The 21,777-nt window shown below is 48.6% G+C and overlaps 1 protein-coding gene across 8 annotated transcripts in view; it reads left to right on the forward strand.

Annotated features, from left to right (window-relative positions):
* Positions 1-21,777, forward strand: part of MIS18A (MIS18 kinetochore protein A) — a 45,199-nt gene that overhangs the window by 11,537 nt on the left and 11,885 nt on the right. For 4 of the 8 annotated variants that reach the window (XM_045436868.1, XM_045436870.1, XM_045436865.1 and 1 more), the window contains one exon: positions 59-3,245. In XM_045436868.1, the coding sequence (XP_045292824.1) occupies positions 59-139 (81 nt within the window). In that variant the 3' untranslated portion in view covers positions 140-3,245. Of the gene's footprint in view, positions 1-58; positions 3,246-14,291; positions 14,457-21,777 lie in introns of those variants that run through there. The other 4 variants (XM_045436869.1, XM_045436871.1, XM_045436866.1 and 1 more) reach the window with 2 other exon arrangements.

The raw sequence follows: 21,777 nt of genomic DNA on the forward strand, positions 1-21,777 counted from the left end.
TGGTGCGATTTTAATCATGATCATATGTGTATCTTAAAGTATTTTTTCAATTCGATAGATGGAAGATGTTTTGAAAGCATTACAAGCGAAGCTGTGGGAGGTTGAATCAAAGTTGTCCTTTACCAGCTGCAAAAGCTGAAATGTCTTCCACGTGCCCCATTCTGGACTCCCTGCAGGTAGATGCTTTCTTTTGTAGCAATTCTAGTCATTCGATTTCGCTCGGAATGGAAAGAATTCTAAATGGCCGTATGAATACAGCGCACCCTCTTGTATTGATCAGATGAGAAGGATTGTAGCATTACTTTTAGGATACATTCTTTCCCAAAGTCAAGCCGTTTAATGATACTTGCTGAAATTGGAATTTTGGAGTTTTTATTTTGATAAACTGCTATGATTTTCTGTACTGTTTTCTCCTTTGTATCAAATTCATCATTGTTCATTTCCTTTCTTAAGAAAAACATATTCACCTTGAATACTTTGGGAAATATTTGATATTGAAGGACAAGAAAATCTTGGAGGTTTTTCCACCCACTGTGTGAGTGAATCTGTGAAGACTAATGCATAAAGCTCTGAAGAAACTGGTCAGTTGAGTTATTTCTCAGAACTGTTTGGAAACTTGCACAAGAGCAGACGAGCATGTTCCAGTGGTAGCAGAGTTCCACTTGATCTGTTTGTTTACTACCATACGCCCCAAAAAATCTGGAATAATATTCACCAAAGAGATTAGTAGTCATCTCTGAGGGTGGGATTCTAGGGGATTCTCAGTTTTCTATAATGTGGGACTTAGAGTAAACATGGGCTATTTTTAAAATCAGAGAGAGAATAAAGATTAAAACAAAGCATTTTAAAGTTGATTTTTACGAAACTGAGTTGTGGTATTTAACTGAACTCGGAAGTCCTGACGCCATGAGTTGTACATGTTTACCGGACCGGTTGCACTGGGGAAGGCTGCTCAGGAATATAAGGGTAACCCCAGATTTCTCCAGGCCCCTTTCTGTTTTTGGGTTCAGATGAGGCCGCATGACACTAGTACTCAGAACATAGGAGTAATTCAACTCGGTTTCTGCTCAGAAGTTCCCTAATTCTTTCCCAGAAAACTCAAAGTACCCTAACCAAAGGTCCTAAGTCAGATCAACTGAGTCATTTAAAGCTATTGAGTAATTTTTGACCAGTTGGCAATAGCCTCTAATAACTAGAAATCCGTGAACCCTCTAGGGTAGAATGCGGGGGAGAGAAAGCACACACCCGTACCCGCTGGCGACGAGAGAGTCCTCTTGCCTCCATGAGCTTGATGCAGTCCCGAGTGTCTGTTGCCTTAGGTGCTTCAGGGGCACATTCAGAAGAGAGGGGAGAGGATGTCAGCAGCAGGATTCAGCTGACTTTCTGGTTGCGCAGGTAACAGTACGCCAACAGTCACTTTGGGGGCTATTCCAAAGACAGGTGGTTTGGCTCCCTAATTCCATGATATCCTGCTCATACCGGGACATGCCAATCCATGCGCCTTGAAAAGTGCTCATTTCACCAAGGAAAACTCATTTCTAGTCGCCACAGTGCTGACACCTCCCTGTTGTGGGTCAGGAGAGAAGCATGGCTCCCGTGCCCTAGGCTGCCTCTAGGGCGGGCCTTTGGTCAGCCGTCCCCGGAGCTGTATGTCCAGGGAGGGTCCTTCACATGAAGTTAGCTCACCGGTCCTGGGTGCGGATGGAAAGCTCACACACATTTTGTCACGTGGTCTTCACTGAAGCATCTGACCGGAAATGCCAGGAAACCATCGTGTTCTTCATCTTTGGCCTCTGCCTGTGATGTCACTGAAGGGGTGTCCTTGCCACTGCCGTGGGACAGCGATGCCGAGGTTCCCAAGCTGCTCACCCCGAGGGGTCCAAGTGGGACTGCTTGGTGTCCCCTGCATGCTGCACTGTGACACTTGCAGAAGGAGGGGGTCTGCCCGACTCCGGGACAGCCTCTCCTTGGGCCACGTGTCTCCCGAAAGCCTGGTAAACCTGGCTTTTCCGGCTTTGCGTGAAGTCTCGTCAGAATGCTGCTTTGTAAGCTTCACCCTGTCTTTCCACCCTAAAACCTACAAGATTTGAGGCAATGGGGTCTTGTTTCTATTCCTTGCAACTGAAAAACACAGCGTGCCATTGTTTCTGGTTGCCAAGCTCTGGTAAGTGGCTGCTTGTGAGCAGGAACGAGGGCGCCGAAGCAAGAAATGGTCGTTCCCCCCAAATTGCATAAGACCCGGCAAGGCGCCTTCAGGCAGATCTGCCCTGAAATTGTTCTTCCAGCCATCCCCATAAAGGGTGCGCCCCAGTGCTTCAGGGAGAAGATACAGAAACCGGCACCAGAACCCATTATGTGGCCTTGACAGACTCCTAACTATGTCTGTGTAGAACGAGTTTCATCCCAGAATGTGGGTTCTGTCCTCAGCAAATTCTCCCATCGTGTTTATAAATTTCCGAGCTCAAGAGCCCCCTGAGGTCATTGTTCTGTGCAGCATCGATGCCTGGATGGATGATTCTAGTCAAGCTCTGGACATTTAAATTGGGCAAAATCGGGAGAATTCATCCTTGAAGAATGGGGTCTAGGCATTTAGCGGGAACTTCTTGAACGAAGAAGCCGTGAGTGATGGTTCCCTCAGCTTATTTTTGAGAAAAGATCTCATGGGTAGCAGAAATTCCAGGTCAGGGTTAACTGAGTTTAACTGCTTTATGAGCCGTGTGACCCTGAGCAAATTATTTAATCATTTTGAGCCTCTGTTTTCTCATCTGTAAAATGAGGACATAATAGCCTTTCCTTGAATCACAGATCATCAAATTAGATAATGCTTAAGAGCGAGTACTCTGAAAACAGTAAAGCATCACAAAAATAAACAACGATTTAACCTTGTTTAAAATGGGTTGATCTGATTCACTCTTCTAGCTGGTATACCCATGGGAGTCTATGGATGGAAAGGGAAACCTCTGAAACACTGTAATACAGATACAAATATTACCGTTTATTGAATTTCTTTCTCCAGTTACAAACATATGAACATTGTAGAAGATTCAAAAAATAGAAGCATGACACAAAGAAAATAAAACCTACACGTCCTCTCACAACTAAAAGACAATTATTATTCACTTTTTGGGGTATATCTTTGTAGTCATTTTTGTATGCTAATTTGGAATCCTACTGAACATACTGTTTTCACATAAACTACTTCATTGCTATGTTTCTGCAATTATTAAATATCTTCTATAACCTGATTTCTTGTGACTGTATTTTTAACAAAACACTGATTTTAGAGCCTGTTGAAGTGTAATCATACGGGATGACATTCCTCACATCTTTTCATTTAATAAATGGAAACACTGTATCTTAAGACTACAGTGATTACAGCCACACTCTTCACCTCTTCTGGAGAAAAAGTGAAAATGCCTGAAAGCTGATGACTTAAAATTTTGTATCGATAGTCAGTGCTGTAGATCTTTTCTGTTCTTCCTGATTGAGATAAATAAGCGGGGAGCCGCGTGCCTGTAAAGAAACAGAAAGCTCGTTTGCAGTTACTGCGAACTGAGGGAAGATCATTTGATCTAACCCAGACTCGTTTTGGGGACTGGTGATTAATTTTGTTTGTAAGAGCTGAGTTCCGTCTGTCGGGAGGGGGTTTTATCCAGGCAGGTGATCATGGTGGCCCGCCGTCAGGGTCAATCCGTGTAATTGTAGTCTCTTCAGAATGTTTACACTTGCCTAAATTCTTGTGATGATAACTGGAAGGCAGCGTGAAGTGAGGGGGTCAGAGGAGTGATAGGCTGGACAGGAGTCTTACTGGCCCAAATGTGATTTGAACTAGAATCAGCCTCCTTTCGTTCCAGTCCGCTCCTATTGACTTTTGCTGGCCTGACAACATTAAGCCTAACTCCCCCTCCCCCCCCCCCCCCCCGCCCAAACAATTGCCACGTGGCTTTAGATATCCTCCATCTAATTGTAGGCAGAGAGATGGACAAGGTCCCACCCCCCCCCCCCCCCCAGGGTCCTTTCAACCTTCCAGCCCATTTGAGCTGAAGGAGATGAGAAATAATTCAAAGAGAAACAAGAATCCATTAACCGACTGCAGACTTGGATTCTCTTCCCCATGCATGCTGTCACCTCTGTGTGCCTCCCCCTGACCACCGTACCGTCATCCGGAGCTGCGGGTTTAGGATTCTGGAGGCTTCCTGAGAATAGCAAATTACGAATAAGCAGGGTGTGTGTTTGATGGAATACCATTTTCCAAACCGAATATAAGAGTAGGTAACCATTTTGAAGAGAAAGGTTCTGGAGCCTTCAAAGGATTTTCCCTAGGGGACAGACACACGGCTGCTTTTTACTCCTAGCTGCTTCCCAGGGATGACTTCTGCTCTTAGGTAGCGTTTAACGATCATTTCCTACGTACTCAGCACTGTGCTTGGAGCTGGGGGCTCACCCCAGTCTTCACAAAACCCCCTTTCACGGGAATCCTTACTCCCATTTTGTAGATGCAGAAACAGATTCAGAGAAGTTAACGGCCTGACTCCCCAGGGCTCTGCCTCACTTCTGCCTCCTCTGTCTATTCTGAGCTGCAGTTGGGACGCCCCCTTGGTTCTTAGCAATCAAATATGTTAAGGGAAGGTGAGTCACCGCCATGTTAGCAGCTTTGGTATCTAGAAGGGTTTAGAACCCTTTTCTGTAAAATGAAGCTGTTTGGGGCTCTTTGACGCAAGTTCTCTCCACCTCCTTTATTTCTCCCTTGAGGTTCCCCGTCCTGGCCGCTTGCAAGCCCTGCCCTCTTCCCGTGTTTCAGATCTCCCCTGCACCCCCTCCTTTCTGTCCTTTGTTTTCCTTTAGTGCACTTACCACCACGGAAGTCACAGATTACACTTGTTTGTTAGCTTATTGTCTCTCTGTTGGAGGGTGATCTCCACGAGGACGTGGCTGGAAGGGGATGCGGCCGCATAGTCAGTGCTCGTTTACGATTCAGCGGGATGACTTCTGCCGAGTCACCTGTCTAATTTCTCACATCTCCAGCCGCAGTCCACTCTGCAGACTCTACTCTTGCCCCGCAGGCGCGCTCAGGCGTCCTTTTGGTGGCGAGCGCACCTGCGGCCCGGCTAGGTCGCTGCATGGCTCTCCCACCTATAGCCAGACCCGCTCGTGACAAGCTGTGGCCTTTCGATCGTTCACTCCGGGCATTCTCCTGAAACCACTCTCCTTAAGGCTAGCAACGAAGGTTCCCACAAAGTGTTCCTATCTGTCTGAAATCCCTCCAACTTGCAACAGTTTGCTTTTTTATTTTTAATTTAAGGTTTTATTTTGTTAAGTCATCTCCACACCCAGCGTGGCGCTCGAACTTACGACTCCGAGATAAGCGTCGTGCACTCTGCTGACAAATTTTCAGTTGTCCTCCCCTTTAGAATTCTCTTCCCAGTTGTCCATATTTCCTAGCCATGCGTGATGAAATATGCAGGGCCAAAATGGCACAGTGCCTGGGATCTGCTGTGAGATACTTCACTGAAGTCACCACACGGCAGGGATGGTCAACACCATCGATCGTGGCCAGTCATCACTGACGAGGTGTGGAGGCTTCGTTATGACTTGGGTTTTTGCGAGTGTTTGCAAGATTTTGTCAAGCCAAACCACGAGTGCACGCTCATGCTCCATCGTTAATGACCTCTGACTTGCCCCTCCTGCCCTCCCCCCCCTTGCCACCCTCACCCGCTGCCCTCCCCTCGTTCTCTCTCTCCAGTCTTCCCTGGACACTTCCCGCCCTGTCCTGACTTCAGTGACCATCCCGGGTCTCCAAATCCCCACAGCCCGGTCGGTCTCCCTCAGGCCCTGGTTCTGAATCCCCAGTGACCTGCACCCGCCCCCGGGTGCCCTCTGTGTGACATTGTCCTCTCTCGTGGGCCCTGGACCTGAAACCCTGGTCACACGAACTCTTCGTTCCCTGCCCCTCCTCCAACCCACCGTTGGGTCCGCCCTCCTTTCCCAAAGTCACGTGTTCCCCCGCCCATTTCTCCCTTAGGCGTCCTTACTTCTTGCTTGAATTACAGCAAAACCTTGGATGGCGAGTAACTTGTTCCACAAGGTGAACATTTTTAATAAATTTTAACTTGATAAACGAGCAATGTCTTGCAATACAAGTAGAACGTGCCACCGAATGTCACATGATCACAACTGAGGCAATGGTTCTTCTCTCTCTCTCTCTCTCTCTCTGCGGGATTGTGGATGATCATCTCCCATTCTTGGATGCTCCGTCTCAGGCCATGGCGTTTGGCAGAGATCAGTGATTTTTCAGGACGTTGGAAGGTGCCCACAACTGGCACTAGTATTTTTTTGTCACTTCAAAGCACATGGGCAGTCTTTTGCTTTTCCAGACAAGAGAAGCCTAGGAATGCTCGCTTCATTCTAGGTCAGCTGCCTGCAGATAGAGACCCTTTCCTCTGCTGTCTTATTGCCAGTGACATTCAACACAGTATATGACAAGAGTTTATTAATACCGTCCTGTAGTCAAAATCCGTTAGTGAGAGTGAAAATCATCCTGTGCAATAACCCTCCTCTCTCTTGTCTCCCTCACACCAGCCCTGTAAGTGCAGGCTAATTTATTTTTCTTCATAGTTTGTATTTTCTGTATTATTTTTTATTATATTGCAGTATTGTAATCATTTTTATATGAATACTTTTGGGTTGTGGAGCAAATCATCTGAGTTTCCGTTATTTCTTATGGGGAAATTTGCTTTGATATTCAAGTGCTTTGGATTACAAGCATGTTTCCGGAGCGAGTTATACCCGCAAACCAAGGTTTTTTTGTTTTTTAATGTTTATTTATTTTTGAGAGAGAGAGAGAGACAGACAGTCCAGGGGAAGGGGCAAAGAGAGAGGGAGACAGAATCTGAAACAGGCTCCAGGCTCTGAGCTGTCAGCACAGGGCCCGATGCAGGGCTTGAACTCGTGAACAGAGATCATCACCTGAGCTGAAGTTGGGCGCTTAACCAACTGAGCCACCGAGGCGTCCCAACCAGGGTTTTACTGTATTTAGTTGGTCTTCATGCTTTAATTCCCTACCCCTGATCCAGTGAACACGCCATTGTCAAATGCATGTTCCCATGCTCGACATTACCACGTAGCACCCAGAATGTAGGTCTCTTGATCTGACTCCTGGCCCTTGTTCTGGCTCCAGATGGCTTCCTGGCTCTGTCTCCCAATTTGTTTACCTGGGACTCTGAACTTTTGCCAACCAGAACACTCTGTGTCTCAATATGCCGTTTTTAAATATGTATACAGTTTTTACTTGTCCTTCAAAGTCCTACTTGGATGTCACTTCCTCCAGGAAGCCCTTGTTGATTTCTCAGTCAGAAGTAATTTCTCCCACTTCATTCCTAAGTTCCCTCAGGATGTTTTTCTTGCCTCATTTGATTTCATATTATAGTTATGTGGGAAACTTTCCTGCAAGACTAACAAGTTTTTTTCCAGAGGCCCAACATGTAGGGACTCATATGTTGGAGGCAATTAATACTTGTTAAATGAAGAGAGAATTTTCATCTCCTGTCTACTTTGTACAGTCACGATGGTAAATGGAAAACTCCGAAAAGCAAAACAAAAATGTTTATACTAAAGCATTCTAGATCACTTTTAATATTTCAGAATTGACATATAAGGATGAAAGAAACTATCCCAATATGCATTGGTGGTGTGGGGTTAGAATTCCATGTTAACCATGTAAATAGGAGCTCATGGGAAAAAAATACCAAACTGAACTCATTTACATGTGTAATTACCCACCTGTGATCATTCTGTTTTATCTATTTCCTTGTTCTCCTCCCACATCAAGGTAAAAAGTACTAACCAACTACAATGAATTCTTGGCATTGGGTGTGCGTGCACATGCAACCCTGTGGCTTGAAACAAGGTGCAGAATCACCGTGGGCCTCACACGCCACAGTGTGGGTGAGAAGCCTAGCAGATAGACGTCATAAGCCGCCTTCAAACGTGCAATGCACGAGAGGAGATTTGGAAGTAAATGGCCTTGGGGATATCCTGCCAGTGGATCTTCTGTGATCGGGAAAGCCATGAAAGAAACCCACCGCCTTTATTAGCATGGAAATCCAACAGGCACAGTCCTGTGGCCACCGGAAATAGTTGCTTTTTTTTTTAATTTTTTAAAAATGTTTTTTATTTATTTTTGAGACAGAGAGAGACAGAGCATGAGCAGGGGAGGGGCAGAGATAGAGGGAGACACAGAATTGGAAGCAGGCTCCAGGCTCCGAGCTGTCAGCACAGAGCCTGACGCGGGGCTCGAACTCACGGACTGTGAGATCATGACCTGAGCTGAAGTCGGACGCTTAACCGACTGAGCCACCCAGGCGCCCTGGAAATAGCTGCTTTTAAAACAATTTTTTTTAATGTTTATTTTTGAGAGAGAGAGCAGAGGGGCGAGAGCAGGGGAGAGGCAGAGACACAGAATCCGAAGTAGGCTCCAGGCTGCGAGCTGTCAGCACAGAGCCCGACGCGGGGCTCAACCCCACGAACCGTGAGATCATGACCTGAGCCAAAGTCAGAAGCTCAACTGACTGAGCCATCCAGGCGCCCCTGAACAAGTTGCTTCTGATGAGGTCTTGATAGGATAGGAAGGAGTCAGGGAGTGGGCTTTGTCTCAGGACCCTCTTTCCTTGTTGGGGGAAAGGATAATCCTAGAACTGGGGTAGACAGGCCCTTGAGCTTGAAGAGGCAAAAGAAAAGTGGTTACCCAGGCATCTTGGTGTTGGGGCGGTGGGGGATTGTAACCCCTCGGGATGCTCTCCAGGGGCCCGTGGTCCCTGCACGGAGGGAGTCTGATGGGGCAGCCCTGGCCCACCCAAGGGCAGGGGACTTCTCTCGAGCCACTGGAGACTCACGGTGGGGGGGGGGGGGGGGAGGCGTCCCCTGGGAGCTTATTAGTCTGCTGTGATCCCGGACCTGAGTTCGACAAGACCCCGGGGTGGTCCCTATGCATGTTCGAAATTGAGATGGACTGTCTGGAGGACAGTGAATACATATCCGTTAGTACCCTCATCTTTTGGGTCACAATTAACGTTCTCTGAATATCCTAGTTGTTTCCTCTGCGCCTCGTTGAACACCCCATGAAGCAGGTGAGGATTATGCTCCGGCTTGGAGTTGGATTTTTTTTCTCCCTAATCTGACCACAAGGGGCCGCATTTTACCACATAAATATTCATCGAGTCTGGCGGTCACCAGCTGGGGAGCTGCAGGAGGGCCCTTCCCGTGGATGGGTTGCCTCATCTCAACCTGGAGTTTATCCCTCTCCCTCGTAAGCGAGCCCCTTAATTAAAATCACGTTCAAGGCCTCTCCCCACTAACCCCCACCAGATTGCCAGCAGCTTAGATTACTCAGTATTCATTCCTGAAATTGTCTACACCTACACTCCCACGAGCATTTCCCCAAGAGACTTAGGTTTTACACTGAGAAGTTAATTATGTTTTCTCTTGCAGTCACTTCTTAAGTTTCCATGACTCAGGTTCATTACTAACTCCCCTCCCCCAGTGCTTTCCGAGGGCTTAATCCAGTGTTTGCCAGAGCACTTTGAAATGTTTTTTTTTTTAACATTATTTTTAATACATGAAATTTATTGTCAAATTGGTTTCCATACAATACCCAGTGCTCATCCCAAAAGATGCCCTCTTCAATGCCCATCACCTGCCCTCCCCTCCCTCCCACCAACATTTTTAAAATTTATTTTTGAAGGGGAGAGAGACTGGGTGGGGGAGGGGCAGAGAGAGAGGGAGACACAGAATCTGAAGCAGGCTCCAAGCTCAGAGCTGTCAGCACAGAGCCTGATGTGGGGCTCGAACTCACAAACCGTGAGATCATGACTGAAGCCAAAACCAAGAGTCGGATGCTCAACCACCTGAGCCACCCAGGCACCCCTGCCTGAGCCCTTTGGAATTGCCAATCAAGAGAGAGGACAGCCTTCCTGACCTGAAGAAAAGCACATTTCTGATCACCTTGCTAATATGCTTGACTCACGGGACTTCCCAGGAATCCTAGCCTGTGTTGGTGCCTTTCGTTCCTCTGGAAACATGAAGGAACACTATTATCTTTTTTTTATGGGACAAGCCTTCAAAAGCATTTTATTCAGTTTAATACATTTTCCAAAACCTTAAAGTAAATTCAACAATCCTATTTTAAGTCAGGCTCGAAATGGAAGTTTTTATGTATGGGTATATCTACTTAAGCATTAAATTATTTTACTCAACAGAATGTAGCCCAGGCAAAGAGGTGCTGTGAGGCCAGACCGGACTGGGAAGCCTGGAGCCTCGGGGTCTGTGTCCTGCATGCCTCTGACTTGCAGAGCAAGTCTTGTCCTTGGCTCCCAGCCTCGGTTTCCTCATTTGTATAATGAAGAGGCTTGACCAGAACGATCGATCACGTTCTTCCTTATCAGCGTACGTGTTTTGCTATTCCAATTAAGCGTTGATTTGGAATGGCAAACTTGACCAATAGCTGATAGGTCAGACAAAGCATCTGGAAGCAGATGGCCATTGACAATACTCCCCCTTTTGGAGAACCGAGACCACAGAAGAGCCTTCGAATGGAAGTACCACCCACATTTGCTGCCGCCGCTCCTGGCAGTGAGTCGTAGGTGGCTGCAGGTGGTGCGTCTTGAGGATATTCTTGAATCAGCTCATGGAATTCTGAATAGAATTAACACGTGGGCACGTGAACACTTTATTTAACAGCATCTCCGGTCACCACTGTTTCATCACGAATATTAATCCTTTTTTAAAATCTTTTATTTATTTTTAAGAGAGAGAGAGAGAGCGTGAGCGGAGGAGCAGCACAGAGAGAGGGAGACAGAGGCTCTAAAACGGGCTCTGCACTGACAGCAGAAAGCCTGATGCAGGGCTTGAACTCACGAACCGTGGGATCATGGCCTGAGCCGATGTCAGACGCTCAACGCACTGAGCCACGCGGGTGCCCCAAGCATATTAATCTTTAAAGTACGTTAGTGATTTCTTTGGTCGTTGCTTGAGTTTCTTTCAGGGGAAGAGATGTGAGCCCCGCTGTAGTCATCTTACTGTTGTCGGTTGTCGTGCTGGTGTCTGTTCCTGGCTCCCCACCCCCATCACTGTAGCCCCTCAGCAAAGCCATAGCCAACCAGAACTTAAAGTCGTCAGGGCTGGGTGTCAGCCACAGAGCAGGGCCAGCAGAACCCCGTGATGCCAGCCCAGCCGGCAGTTTCCACGGCAACCGCTGTTGTCCGTCTCCCCAGTCTGGAGGGGACCCTGGGAGACTCCATCCTGACGTGGCTCTGAAGCGAACCAGCGCGGGGCGAGGCAATCTGTGAATGAGGACACTTTGGTTCCAGCCCCGTTTTTGATTTTTCTCCATAAGGTTACGTCTTATTCACATGTATTTGCTCTAGTCCTGAAATGAGGATTTGAATTGAACTCTTCTGCGGTGGGCAGTTAACAGCGTATTTAAAATAGACGCAGAGCCGTGGTCTGAGAATCACTGGACAGCCTTCCAACGATTAAGAAGTAACAGTCAGAATGCTCGCAGGAAAAAGAAAGACTTTTTGTCACTTAATGGAGGAAGCGTGAGCAGGAGCCAAGATGAGGGAGAAAGGGTAAGGGATAGCCCCCAACCAGAGCAGCTCAGGTCTTGGAATGTTCTTCTCGTAGTGAGACTAACATTTATTGTCCAAACCAGGGCTCAGGAGAGAGGGACAGGGGCAGATTTAACAATGAAGCCGAGAGGACAGACGTAAACCATCCGAGGCAAGCCAGCCTAGGTCACCCCACCTTTTGTGCTGCGTGGCAAGAAAGTCCTTGCAACAAAGATCCCTTCAGCTAATGGAGAGTGAAAATCACGAGGCTCAAGTGATCAAGATTCCTGGTCCTCTGATGAGATGAGTTGAGTGGGAGCAGCATACAAGAACGGAGAAGGGGGTGGGGGGGGGGGCGGTTGGCCAGCAGCCTGGGGAAATGCAACAGAGTCAAACAGAAGTGAACAAAAAGACAGTGAGGTTGTCTCCGAGGAAGCACAACTTGGGGGTGGCCTCGGCCAGTGGTTTTGTGACTTCGTCCAGTAAAGAGTATAATAATTATGATTTACGTTTGAACGGAAATACATTCACGTTTCTGGGGGAAAAAAATCCCAACACAATTCGTGTGAGAGCGTTTGTGGTTTATGATTAATCCTGTTACCTAAAGAAATTCACTAAGAGTGAGCCTCAATACGCTTATGAAATACGTTTATTATTATCCTTGAAAAAGTAAACTGAGTTTCCCATACATAGGAAGCTAACGATAAGATAAACCGAAAAGGCTGTTTTTTTATGATATTAAATATACTCACCTCGGGGGCAAGCATACATGGTCTTTGATCAAACGAGCTTTCTTGATGAAATAATCTTAAAACTTTAAAAAGTATGTTTTAGTCTGCTCTCACAAAATACCATAGACTGGGTGGCTTATCAGTACTGGAAATTTACTTCTCACGGTTCCGTTACACAGGCTGGACGTGAAGTCCAAGAGCAGGATGCTGGCAGGTCAGGTTCTGGGGCACCCTTCTTCCTGGGCTACAGGTGGCTGTTTCCTCACTGTATCTGCCTGTGGTAGAGATAAGACAAGGGGGGTCTCTGGGCTCCCCCTTTTATTTTTAAGTTTATTTATTTTGAGAGAGAGAGAGAGAGAGAGAGCAGGAGGGGCAGAGAGAGAGAGAGAGAGAGAGAGAGAGAGAGAGAATCCCAAGCAGGCTCTGCCCTGTTTGCACAGAGCCCGATGCGGGGCTCAAACCCACAAACTGTGAGATCATGACCTGAGCCAGTCAGATGCTTAACCAACTGAGCTGCCCAGGTGCCCCTGGGGTCCCTTTTTTAAATAAAGGGCGCTGATCCCAATCATGAGGGCTCCATTTTCATGAACTATTCACCTCCCAAAGGCCCCACCTCCTGATACACCCCATCACACTTGGGGGGTAGGATTTCAACATCAATTTTGGGAGGGTCACAACATTCGGTCCATTGCAAAGTACTCAAGAAATGTATTTTTGCTGTAGAAAAAGTAGAGGACCCAGATAACCGAAAGAAGAAATAAAATCATCTGTAATCCAAGCACTATAAATATTTTAGTATATATCCTTGCACACCATTTCTCATACATTTTACTTATACCTATAATTATTAAAATGATAGCTGTAATAATAATTATTATTACCGTATTAGGAAGAGTTGTCAGCAAATGTCAGCAATTATACTCATAGAACATTGTTTTAGTAACTATATAATATTTTACAGTTTTGAAGAGTTCATTTAAGCAAATTCTTGGCATTAGGCATGAGGCTGTTTCCAGACGTTTTGTATTACAAACAATGAGGAATTGAACATCTTCTAGAGGAATCTCTGTGCACGCAGAGTGAGTGCATCTGGAATGTGTGACTTCAGTGGGCCACCTGAGACCCGTTAACACTGGGCTCTACTTGTGATCTGATTGTGCAAAGCACACACAACACGAATGGAAGAGGGGACATAGTTTCTAGTTCCGGCCCAGACATATAACCCTGAGCACGTACTGTTTTTTTCTTTTTAATTTTTTTTAATGTTTATTTATTTTTGAGAGAGCAGGAGAGACGGAGTGTGAGCAGGGGAGGGGCAGAGAGAGAGGGAGACACAGCACCCGAAGCAGACTCCGGGCTCTGAGCTGTCAGCACAGAGCCCGACACGGGGCTCAAACCCACAAACCACGAGATCATGATCTGAGCAAAAGCTGGATGGTTAACCAACTGAGCCACCCAGGTTCCCCCTGAGTGCATACCTTAACTTCTCTATGTTTTAATTTTCTGATTCCTAACATCACAAAACTTAGACATAATTAACACACCTTGTCCTTTGAATGGGGCTACTGTAAGGGTTTGTTGGGTAATGTGTGGAAAACCATTTAACATTATAAAGCAGTTTACCCTTATAGGGACTTCTTATTTTCTTTTCAAAATGCCATTAAAAAAATTTTTTTTTTAACATTTATTCACTTTTTTTGAAAGAGGGAGACACAGCACAAGCAGGGGTGGGGCAGAGAGAGAGGGAGACACAGAATCCGAAGCAGGCTCCAAGCTCTGAGCTGTCAGCACAGAGCCTGACGTGGGGCTTGCACTCATGGACTGTGAGATCATGACCTGAGCCCAAGTTGGACGCAAAACCGACTGAGTCACCCAGGTGCCCCTCAAAATGCCATTTTAAAAAATTCTATTACATCGACTAAAACTGCCTCCAATTTTTTTTGTCTACATTCTCCAGGAACACTGATTTTAATGAACCAACCCACAAGCATTGCGTAATTTGGAAGTTGTGACCCCTGAATGAGCGCTTCCGGGGAGAAGCTACTAGAAGCCCTGGCTAATCAGACACCTGCCTGCCTGCATTCCAGCTAATGATAGCAAACCAAAGGCAGAGGGAGAACAGGTTTGCAAAGGAAGTAACCCTTGATGTGCGACCTGGGGGGTGGGGGGTAGCTAGCTACCCAGAGTGATCTGGGGCTGATCCCGACCAGCCTGAGAGAGACAGAGGCCAGCCCGCTGTCAGAGATAACCACGGCTGTTGGAAGGGAAGGCTGGGGAAAATATTTTCGTAAAGAATCCTGGGAATCCCAGCTCCAGTTGGGGGCAAGTCGGGAGCAGGAATGGAAATTGGCAGGCGGAATTAACCCCAAGGAGACAATCCTGTGGCTGGAAACTGCGCGTGCCTCCCTCACACCTGCCGTTCACCCACAGGATGGAAAAGCGAGGGGGAGAATTCCATCGGGCAAACACGCAGGGGTCCAGAGCCTCTCCTCCCTCTGCCCCTCGCCCACAGTCCATTGGTGCACAATTCTGGGGGGGGGTTGTGACGGGGGGGTGAACGGTGCTCTGTGAGGCCTCTGATGGTCTTTGCGCTCTCTGAACGGATGAGTGAACAGCACAGGACACAGAGAGGGGGCCGAGGGTCTCCCGCCCAGCCTGGCCGAGAATGCAGCTTGTAGGAACCCCGCAGTAATTCTCGGGGTCCCTAAAAAAACAACGTTTATTCCCACCCACAGGGGAAGACGTCTTGCAATTAGAAGGAAACGGTAACCCCCCAACTGTAACGACAACATTTCTGAGTTCCCCGAAAGGGGTGTTGTAAAGCCAGCGTATTTCTTTTTCCCCCGGAGATGACCCGAAAACATGAGTTCCCTGTAGGCGGAACCTTCCACGGAAGGTGAACTGAGCTCAGAAAGGGAGCAGGAAGGGAAGGGTGTTTCTGGAAGTGGGAGCGCTGGGGCGGAGGGACAGGAGGACGCCCACTCTGCTCGTGCAGAGACGGACAGGTGCTAGCCTGGAGCCCTTTCTTGGCTTAGCTGTGGCTGTCTCCACTGCAATTATTTTAGGTTCTCCCAGCTATTTTAAATATGCCATATAATGCTGACCAAGTAAATGTAGCAGCACATTCCCCCAGGTTTTAAGATTGATGAAAACGGGGACGACGCGGCATCATACTGGTACAACGGACTTTTGATTGTAGTTGTTGTTTAAGCGCAAAGGAAGACTGGTGGTACCTGATAAATAGAAAAGGCAAGAGTCTACTACGGACCATGAGCGGAAAACCACGACGCTTCTGAGAGTAATTAATCCCCACTGCACAGTCTCCTGCCTTCAGCAGAGTTTGGAGGAAAAGCCTTCATTTGGAGCAAATAGGTAACTTTTCGGCTTGCCTTCAAAGATCAAGTTCCTAGTTTTGTTGGACGGCTTCATTTTTCAACTGCTGGCAAATCGGAAGGGGAGGGACGGCTTTTATTTGGGTTTCTTCTCTTACATGTTGAGGTTGAGAACAGATGTGCAGAAGGTTCCATTTGGGGGTTGAGAGGTTAAAGGTCATGTTTTGAGCTTCCTGGACTCAGCATAAGGTGCCTTGAGGGGGCTTGTGGTGGTTAGTGATCTGAGGGTTTGGGGTCAGCCAACTTGAAGGGAGGGGGTGTGCGAGAAGGGAAGAGATAGGAGAGGATGCCAGAGTGCGGAGAGAGAGAGAAAGACTGTGAGTTGACTTAGTACATTTAGGAGCCACAAGTCACCCTGGAAAATTGTTTCCTCAAGACTGTTTTCACACAGGTAAGAAATAGGCTCACTGAGGGGTGCCTGGGTGGCTCAGTCGGTTAAGCGTCTGGGACTTTGGCTCAGGTCATGATCTCACGGTTTGTGGGTTTGAGCCCCAGGTCGGGCTCTGTGCTGACAGCTCGGAGCCTGGAGCCTGCTTCAGATTCTGTGTCTCCCTCTCTCTCTGTCCCTCCCCCACTCGTGCTCTGTCTCTCTCTCTCTCTCTCTCAAAAATAAATAAACATTAAAAAAAAAAAAAAGAAATAGGCTCACTGAAACTTCGTTGTTACCTCTTAGGGGGCAGCCTTGGAGGAATCTGTGTAAAACCCTTCTTTGGGGAGCCACATCCAGGGCTGTTAATGTTAGGGGGCTTTCTCAACTAAGAAAGAAGGGTGAGGAAAGGGGCTGTCCAAGGGTTGTGCCAGAGTGGCCCGGCCAAGGGGGGTTGGGGGGAGCTAGAGAGAAATAAGATTGTACACCATCCAGTCAACCTACGAGAAGCTCAGTCCTGCCTTCTGGAAGGCCCGAGGGCTCCTCTGGACGCCAGCTGGGCGGCAGCGAGAGCTTGGGAGGAGAGACAGGAACTGCCCAAGGGGTCTGGTGGGGGTGCGGCCTGTGTGTGCATCCTCTGGGGAGCTCCGGGAAGTAACTGGGGGGCAGGAGAGACGTGAGGTCCTGCCTCAAGTGGGTGGATTTAGGGATTTGCTGCTGGGGGTGGGGAGGCTTGGTGGGTACAGAACATCTATATTATTCAAAAAACATTTTTTTTTTACAAGTGTGTATTTTATAATTACGAAAACAAAAACCCAGTACAGGTATTCATTTGGGGGGGGGGGCGGGAATCAGGGCAAGAATCGAGGCTTAGTTTGGTTCAAATGTTAGGGGCTGGTGGGACCCACACTGTTGGTCCGCTTATCTCAGGGTTTGGGGGCAGACAACGTGAAAGGGGGGGGGTGTGGAAGAAAGGAAGAGATAGCAAGAGAGAGGGAGGGGGAGAGACTGTGCGTTGACCTAGCACATTGAGGAGCCTCAAAAGTCATCCTGGAAAATGGTTTCCTTAAGACCGTTTTCACGCTGGTAAGAAGTAGGCTCACTGAAACTTCTTTGTTACCTCTTACGGGACAGCCTTGGAGGAATTGGTTTAAAACCCTTCTTTTGGGGGGGCACCTGGGTGGCTCAGTGGGTTAAGTGTCCGGCTCTTGATTTCAGCTCGGGTCATGATCTCGCGGTTCGTGGGTTCGAGCCCCGCACTGGGCTTTGTGCTGACAGTGTGGAGCCTGCTTGGGATTCTCTCTCTCCCCCTCTCTCTCTGCCCCTCTGCTGCTTATGTGGGCTGTCTCTTTCTCTGTCTCTCAAGAATAAATAAATTAATTAAACAAAACCAAAACCAAAATACCCTCCTTTGGGGACCCACATCCAGGGCTCTTAATTCTAGGGGGCTTTCTCAACTGAGGAAGAAGGGTGAGGAAGGGGGCTGGCCATGAGGCAGGGAGAAGGGGGGGCGGGGAGGGGCGGGTTTGTTTCTGCCCTGCTCCTTTGTGTCAGGAAGCAGCTGGCTCCCGAGCCTCAGTCTTCTCCTCTGTGAAATGGGACTGTCGAGAGGCTCACGTGGTACCTTATAGAGTGGCTGAGGGGCGATAATGAAGCCTCTCCATGAACACTGGTTTGTGAACTGCCACATAAATGCGGAGCTCTGGCCAGCAAGTTTGTGCGGTTTTCTTCCCTGCGAGGATGGAGTGTCCATGGTGCCTCCCCTTCACCTCTAACCCGTTAATCATGGCTTCTGGAGAACGGAAACACAAACATTGCCAATGAGCCCCCTGCTCAGCATTTTCCTGCATTCCTGCTGTGTCTCTCCCTGCTGGGGCCCTGCGTTAGAGGGTGGGGAGCTAGGGGGCCCAGGCAGCAGGTCTGGGGGGCCCTGGATAGAGTGCCACGCGGTGGAGGAAAAGACCCCCGTGCTCAGCCTTTCTCCCCTGATCTGCAACGGGTCAGAGATTAATGAACCGCTCTCTCGTGGCTCCGTGAGGCTGCGTGAGAGGCCAGGCCGCCCCTCCCGAATTCCAGGCATCCCCCCCGCCTTGAAATACAAGATGGCAAGGCCGTATCAACCATCCTTCCGTCTGCCAGCAGACTCTGGAGTCTTGGTCAGCCAGGGAAGTTTAATGACAGCTATATAAGTGATCCCGGATTTGTTTTGTGGGTTTTCCAAAGCAAGAGGGGGAAAGTAATTTTATTTTTATAAAGACGAGAAAACTACCCAGAAATACTTGCCAGCTGAGCCCTTTCTTCATGTTTTTATTTCCTAGCTTCTTGATCCCATAACTTCCCGGGCCTCGTGTGAGGCAAGTTTACTGTTCTAGACAAAGGGTAGTTTATATCCTTTTGCTGCGTGCCCAATGGGAGAAGGGGAGGACGTAAGAGAGACTCAGGGTGCAGCTGTTTCTTCTAGAAAATGCGAAGTCCTACTGGGGGAGTAGCTGCCTGCATCCATAGATTAGAGAAACATCACACGCGGGGGAAGAGTTAGGACTTGTGAGGTCAGTGGGGCCCAAACCGTGTCTTCGTCTGCCCTAGCTTGCCAGATTTCCACTGCAAACCCAGTTTACGATCTCTCGCGTCGTTAGGTCTGAACAGAGAAGGAGGGTAGAAAGATGAACGAAATTCTCGCATGAGTTTTATTTCCTTTGGCTCCAGTTGTTTGGACGTGCCACACACTCATCTATCCCTTGGTCTATAAACAGCATGCAAGTCCATATATTCAATTCGATTAACAAGCTTTTATTGAGCACCTACGACATACCTGCAGGGGGACGCCGAAGAGATGTGCCATCAAGGACAGTGCGGAGAGTGGAAGGGACGTGAGTACCAACCCCAGCCCCACCATCTTGTGACCTTGGCCGGCTACCCCCATCTTGCGACCTTTGCTGGCTACCCCCATCTTGCGACCTTGGCCAGCTACCCCATCTTGTGACCTTGGCCGGCTACCCCCATCTTGTGACCTTGGCCAGCTACCCCCATCTTGCGACCTTGGCTGGCTACCCCATTTACTGACCTTGGCCATCTACCCCTATCTTATGACCTTGGCCAGCTACCCCCATCTTGTGACCTTAGCCGGCTACCCCCATCTTGTGACCTTGGCCGGCTACCCCTATCTTATGACCTTGGCCAGCTACCCCCATCTTGCGACCTTGGCTGGCTACCCCCATCTTGCGACCTTGGCCGGCTACCCCCATCTTGCAACCTTGGCCGGCTACCTCCATCTTGTGACCTCAGCCATCTACCCCCATCTTGTGACCTTGGCTGGCTACCCCCATCTTGTGACCTTGGCCATCTACCCCTATCTTGTGACCTTGGCCAGCTACCACCATCTTATGACCTTGGCCAGCTACCCCTATCTTGTGACCTTGGCCGGCTACCCCCATCTCGTGACCTTCATCAGCTACTTTCTGGTGCTGGGCCTCAGTTTTCTTATCTGTAAGGTGGAGCAGGAACACATAGGGGAGAAACTAACCCACATGAGATAACATACGTAAATATCATGGTTAAGGTCATTTGGGTGGCAGGCAACACAACCCACTTAGGACAAGTTTAACCAAGAAAGGGAGCCAGGTGTTAGGAAGGTGTTGGGGTCTCTCCTGGAATTCGCTGAAAAGGAAAGCCTGGGGCCTCAGGGAAAACGGGGACCCAGGATGTTCTGGGGGTTTCAGCAACCAGAGTCTATTCACCTCAAAGTCTCCCCAGACAAGGTTCTGCTCCAAATGCTGCGCTCTGTGACTCTCTCAGTCCTCACTCTGACATAAAGAGTCTGTGTGGCTCGGTTAGCAACAGACGGAGGGCAGGTCCCAGTCTAGAAGCATGGGTGGGACGGGAAGTGGATGCCTATATTAGCCCGCTATAGCTGCCCTGACGAAATACTAAAGACTGGGTGAGTTAAGCAACAGAATTTTATTTTATTTAATTTTTTCACAATTCTGGACGACGCTACAAGTCCAGGATCAAGATGTCAGTGGATTTGTTTCTTTCTGAGGACTCTCTCCTTGGCTTGTGGATGGCTGTATTCTTCCTGTGTCTTCACAGTGTGTGTCTGTGTCTTATAAGGACATAGTCATATGGGATTAGGGCCCATGATAATGGCTTCATTCTGACTTGATGACCCCTTTAAAGACGCTTTGTCCAAACACACTCACGTTCTGAGGTACCGGGGTTAGGACTTCAGAGTGTGAACTTTTTGAGGTATACAGTTCAGCCCACAACGATGCCGTCCAACAAAGAGGCCTGGCTGAGGGCTGGGGAGACGTGCCCAAAGTTGGGCATCAGTAATGCCCCTACCCCAGGGATGGGAACATAGTAGGTTCTTTTCAAATGCTGGTCCTCTCCTCTTCTCGGGGTAAAATACTAGGTCTCTGTGATCAAGGGACTCATCCTCCTCCAGGGGACCATGAAATCTCAAGCCATGGGAAGGACACGGACTTGGGACTCAGGGGCTCGGGGTCTTGGTCTGGGCTATGCCGCTGCTCACCAAGTGGGCAAGAGATGTCTGTTCCTCAAGTGTAAAATGGGGAGAGTAGATAGCGGTGAGTGGACTCAATGATCCGACGACTTAATGACTCTGAGCCTTGCAGTGGTTAAGGGCAGGGTGCCAAAGTGAGGGGTAATAATTGGTGTTGGCTGGGGTGACCGAGAAAGCATTTGTGCTTGTGCTCGTGCTTGCTCAGGACAGGGTGTTTCCCATAATCTTTGTTTGGGCTGGAGCCAGCCATCCTCCGTGACTGACTGACCTTCTTTTGGTCAAAAGGAACTCATCTCTTTTTCTTCTGTGCTCCTCCCTCGCCCCCCTCCCCTTTCCTCCCCTCCCTCCTCTGACTTTCTCAGAGAAAGTCACTTTCTGCGTGTTCCCCTCAGTCATCACCCTGTCTGCCAGGCTCCGGCTGTGGTCAGCACTGCTGAGATGTCTTTGCACAGCTCCCTATGCGGCCCTGGAAACTCTGAAGGCCGGTTACTGAGAGAGAAGGCTCTGGAAAGGGTCTGCCAGGACTCTGGTGACGGAGTCAGACAGAGATAACCACTAGAAGGTTTCCTCATCTCTCTGCTCTGGAATGTTCCCACAGGGAGCCCGCCCTCGGTTTACTGTTTCCTTGGATGACTGTCGAGGCTTTTACTTTACACAGAACCCTTTGCTGGAGTTTGAGGCGCTCAAGGAAGCATACCCTCCCCTCTTTGCCTGAATCCAGAAATAACTGAGCAGAAGAAAAAAAGGGGCACAGTGATGAGTTCCCTCACAGAAACCACCGAATCATACCCCCTCCTGTACGACTGAGGAGGGACACACTAAATGCCCTGTGTCCCAGATCTCAATCTGGATCCAGCCGGATCCGAAGGATGAGGGAGGGAGCCAGGGGCTAAGTGATGACCAGGTGACTCTTTCCAACAAATGATAGAGTCACTGACGTTCTTTCCAGAGGCCGGAGCCTTATGCGAAGGGTCTTGCCTCATGAAGGGAAATGCCAGGAATGGGGAATCCGAAAAAAAAGCATTTCCACCCTGCTGCTGTCCCCAAGACCACCCAGCCCAGACATTCAGGGTGAGAACTCTTTACGGACGCTTGACGTGACAGAGGGGGAGGTCACAGAGCAGGACGACAGCCGCTTAACGCTGCATGTCAGCCCTTAGCC

The sequence above is a fragment of the Leopardus geoffroyi genome, chromosome C2, assembly GCF_018350155.1.
Source record: "Leopardus geoffroyi isolate Oge1 chromosome C2, O.geoffroyi_Oge1_pat1.0, whole genome shotgun sequence".
Taxonomy (NCBI): domain Eukaryota; kingdom Metazoa; phylum Chordata; class Mammalia; order Carnivora; family Felidae; genus Leopardus; species Leopardus geoffroyi.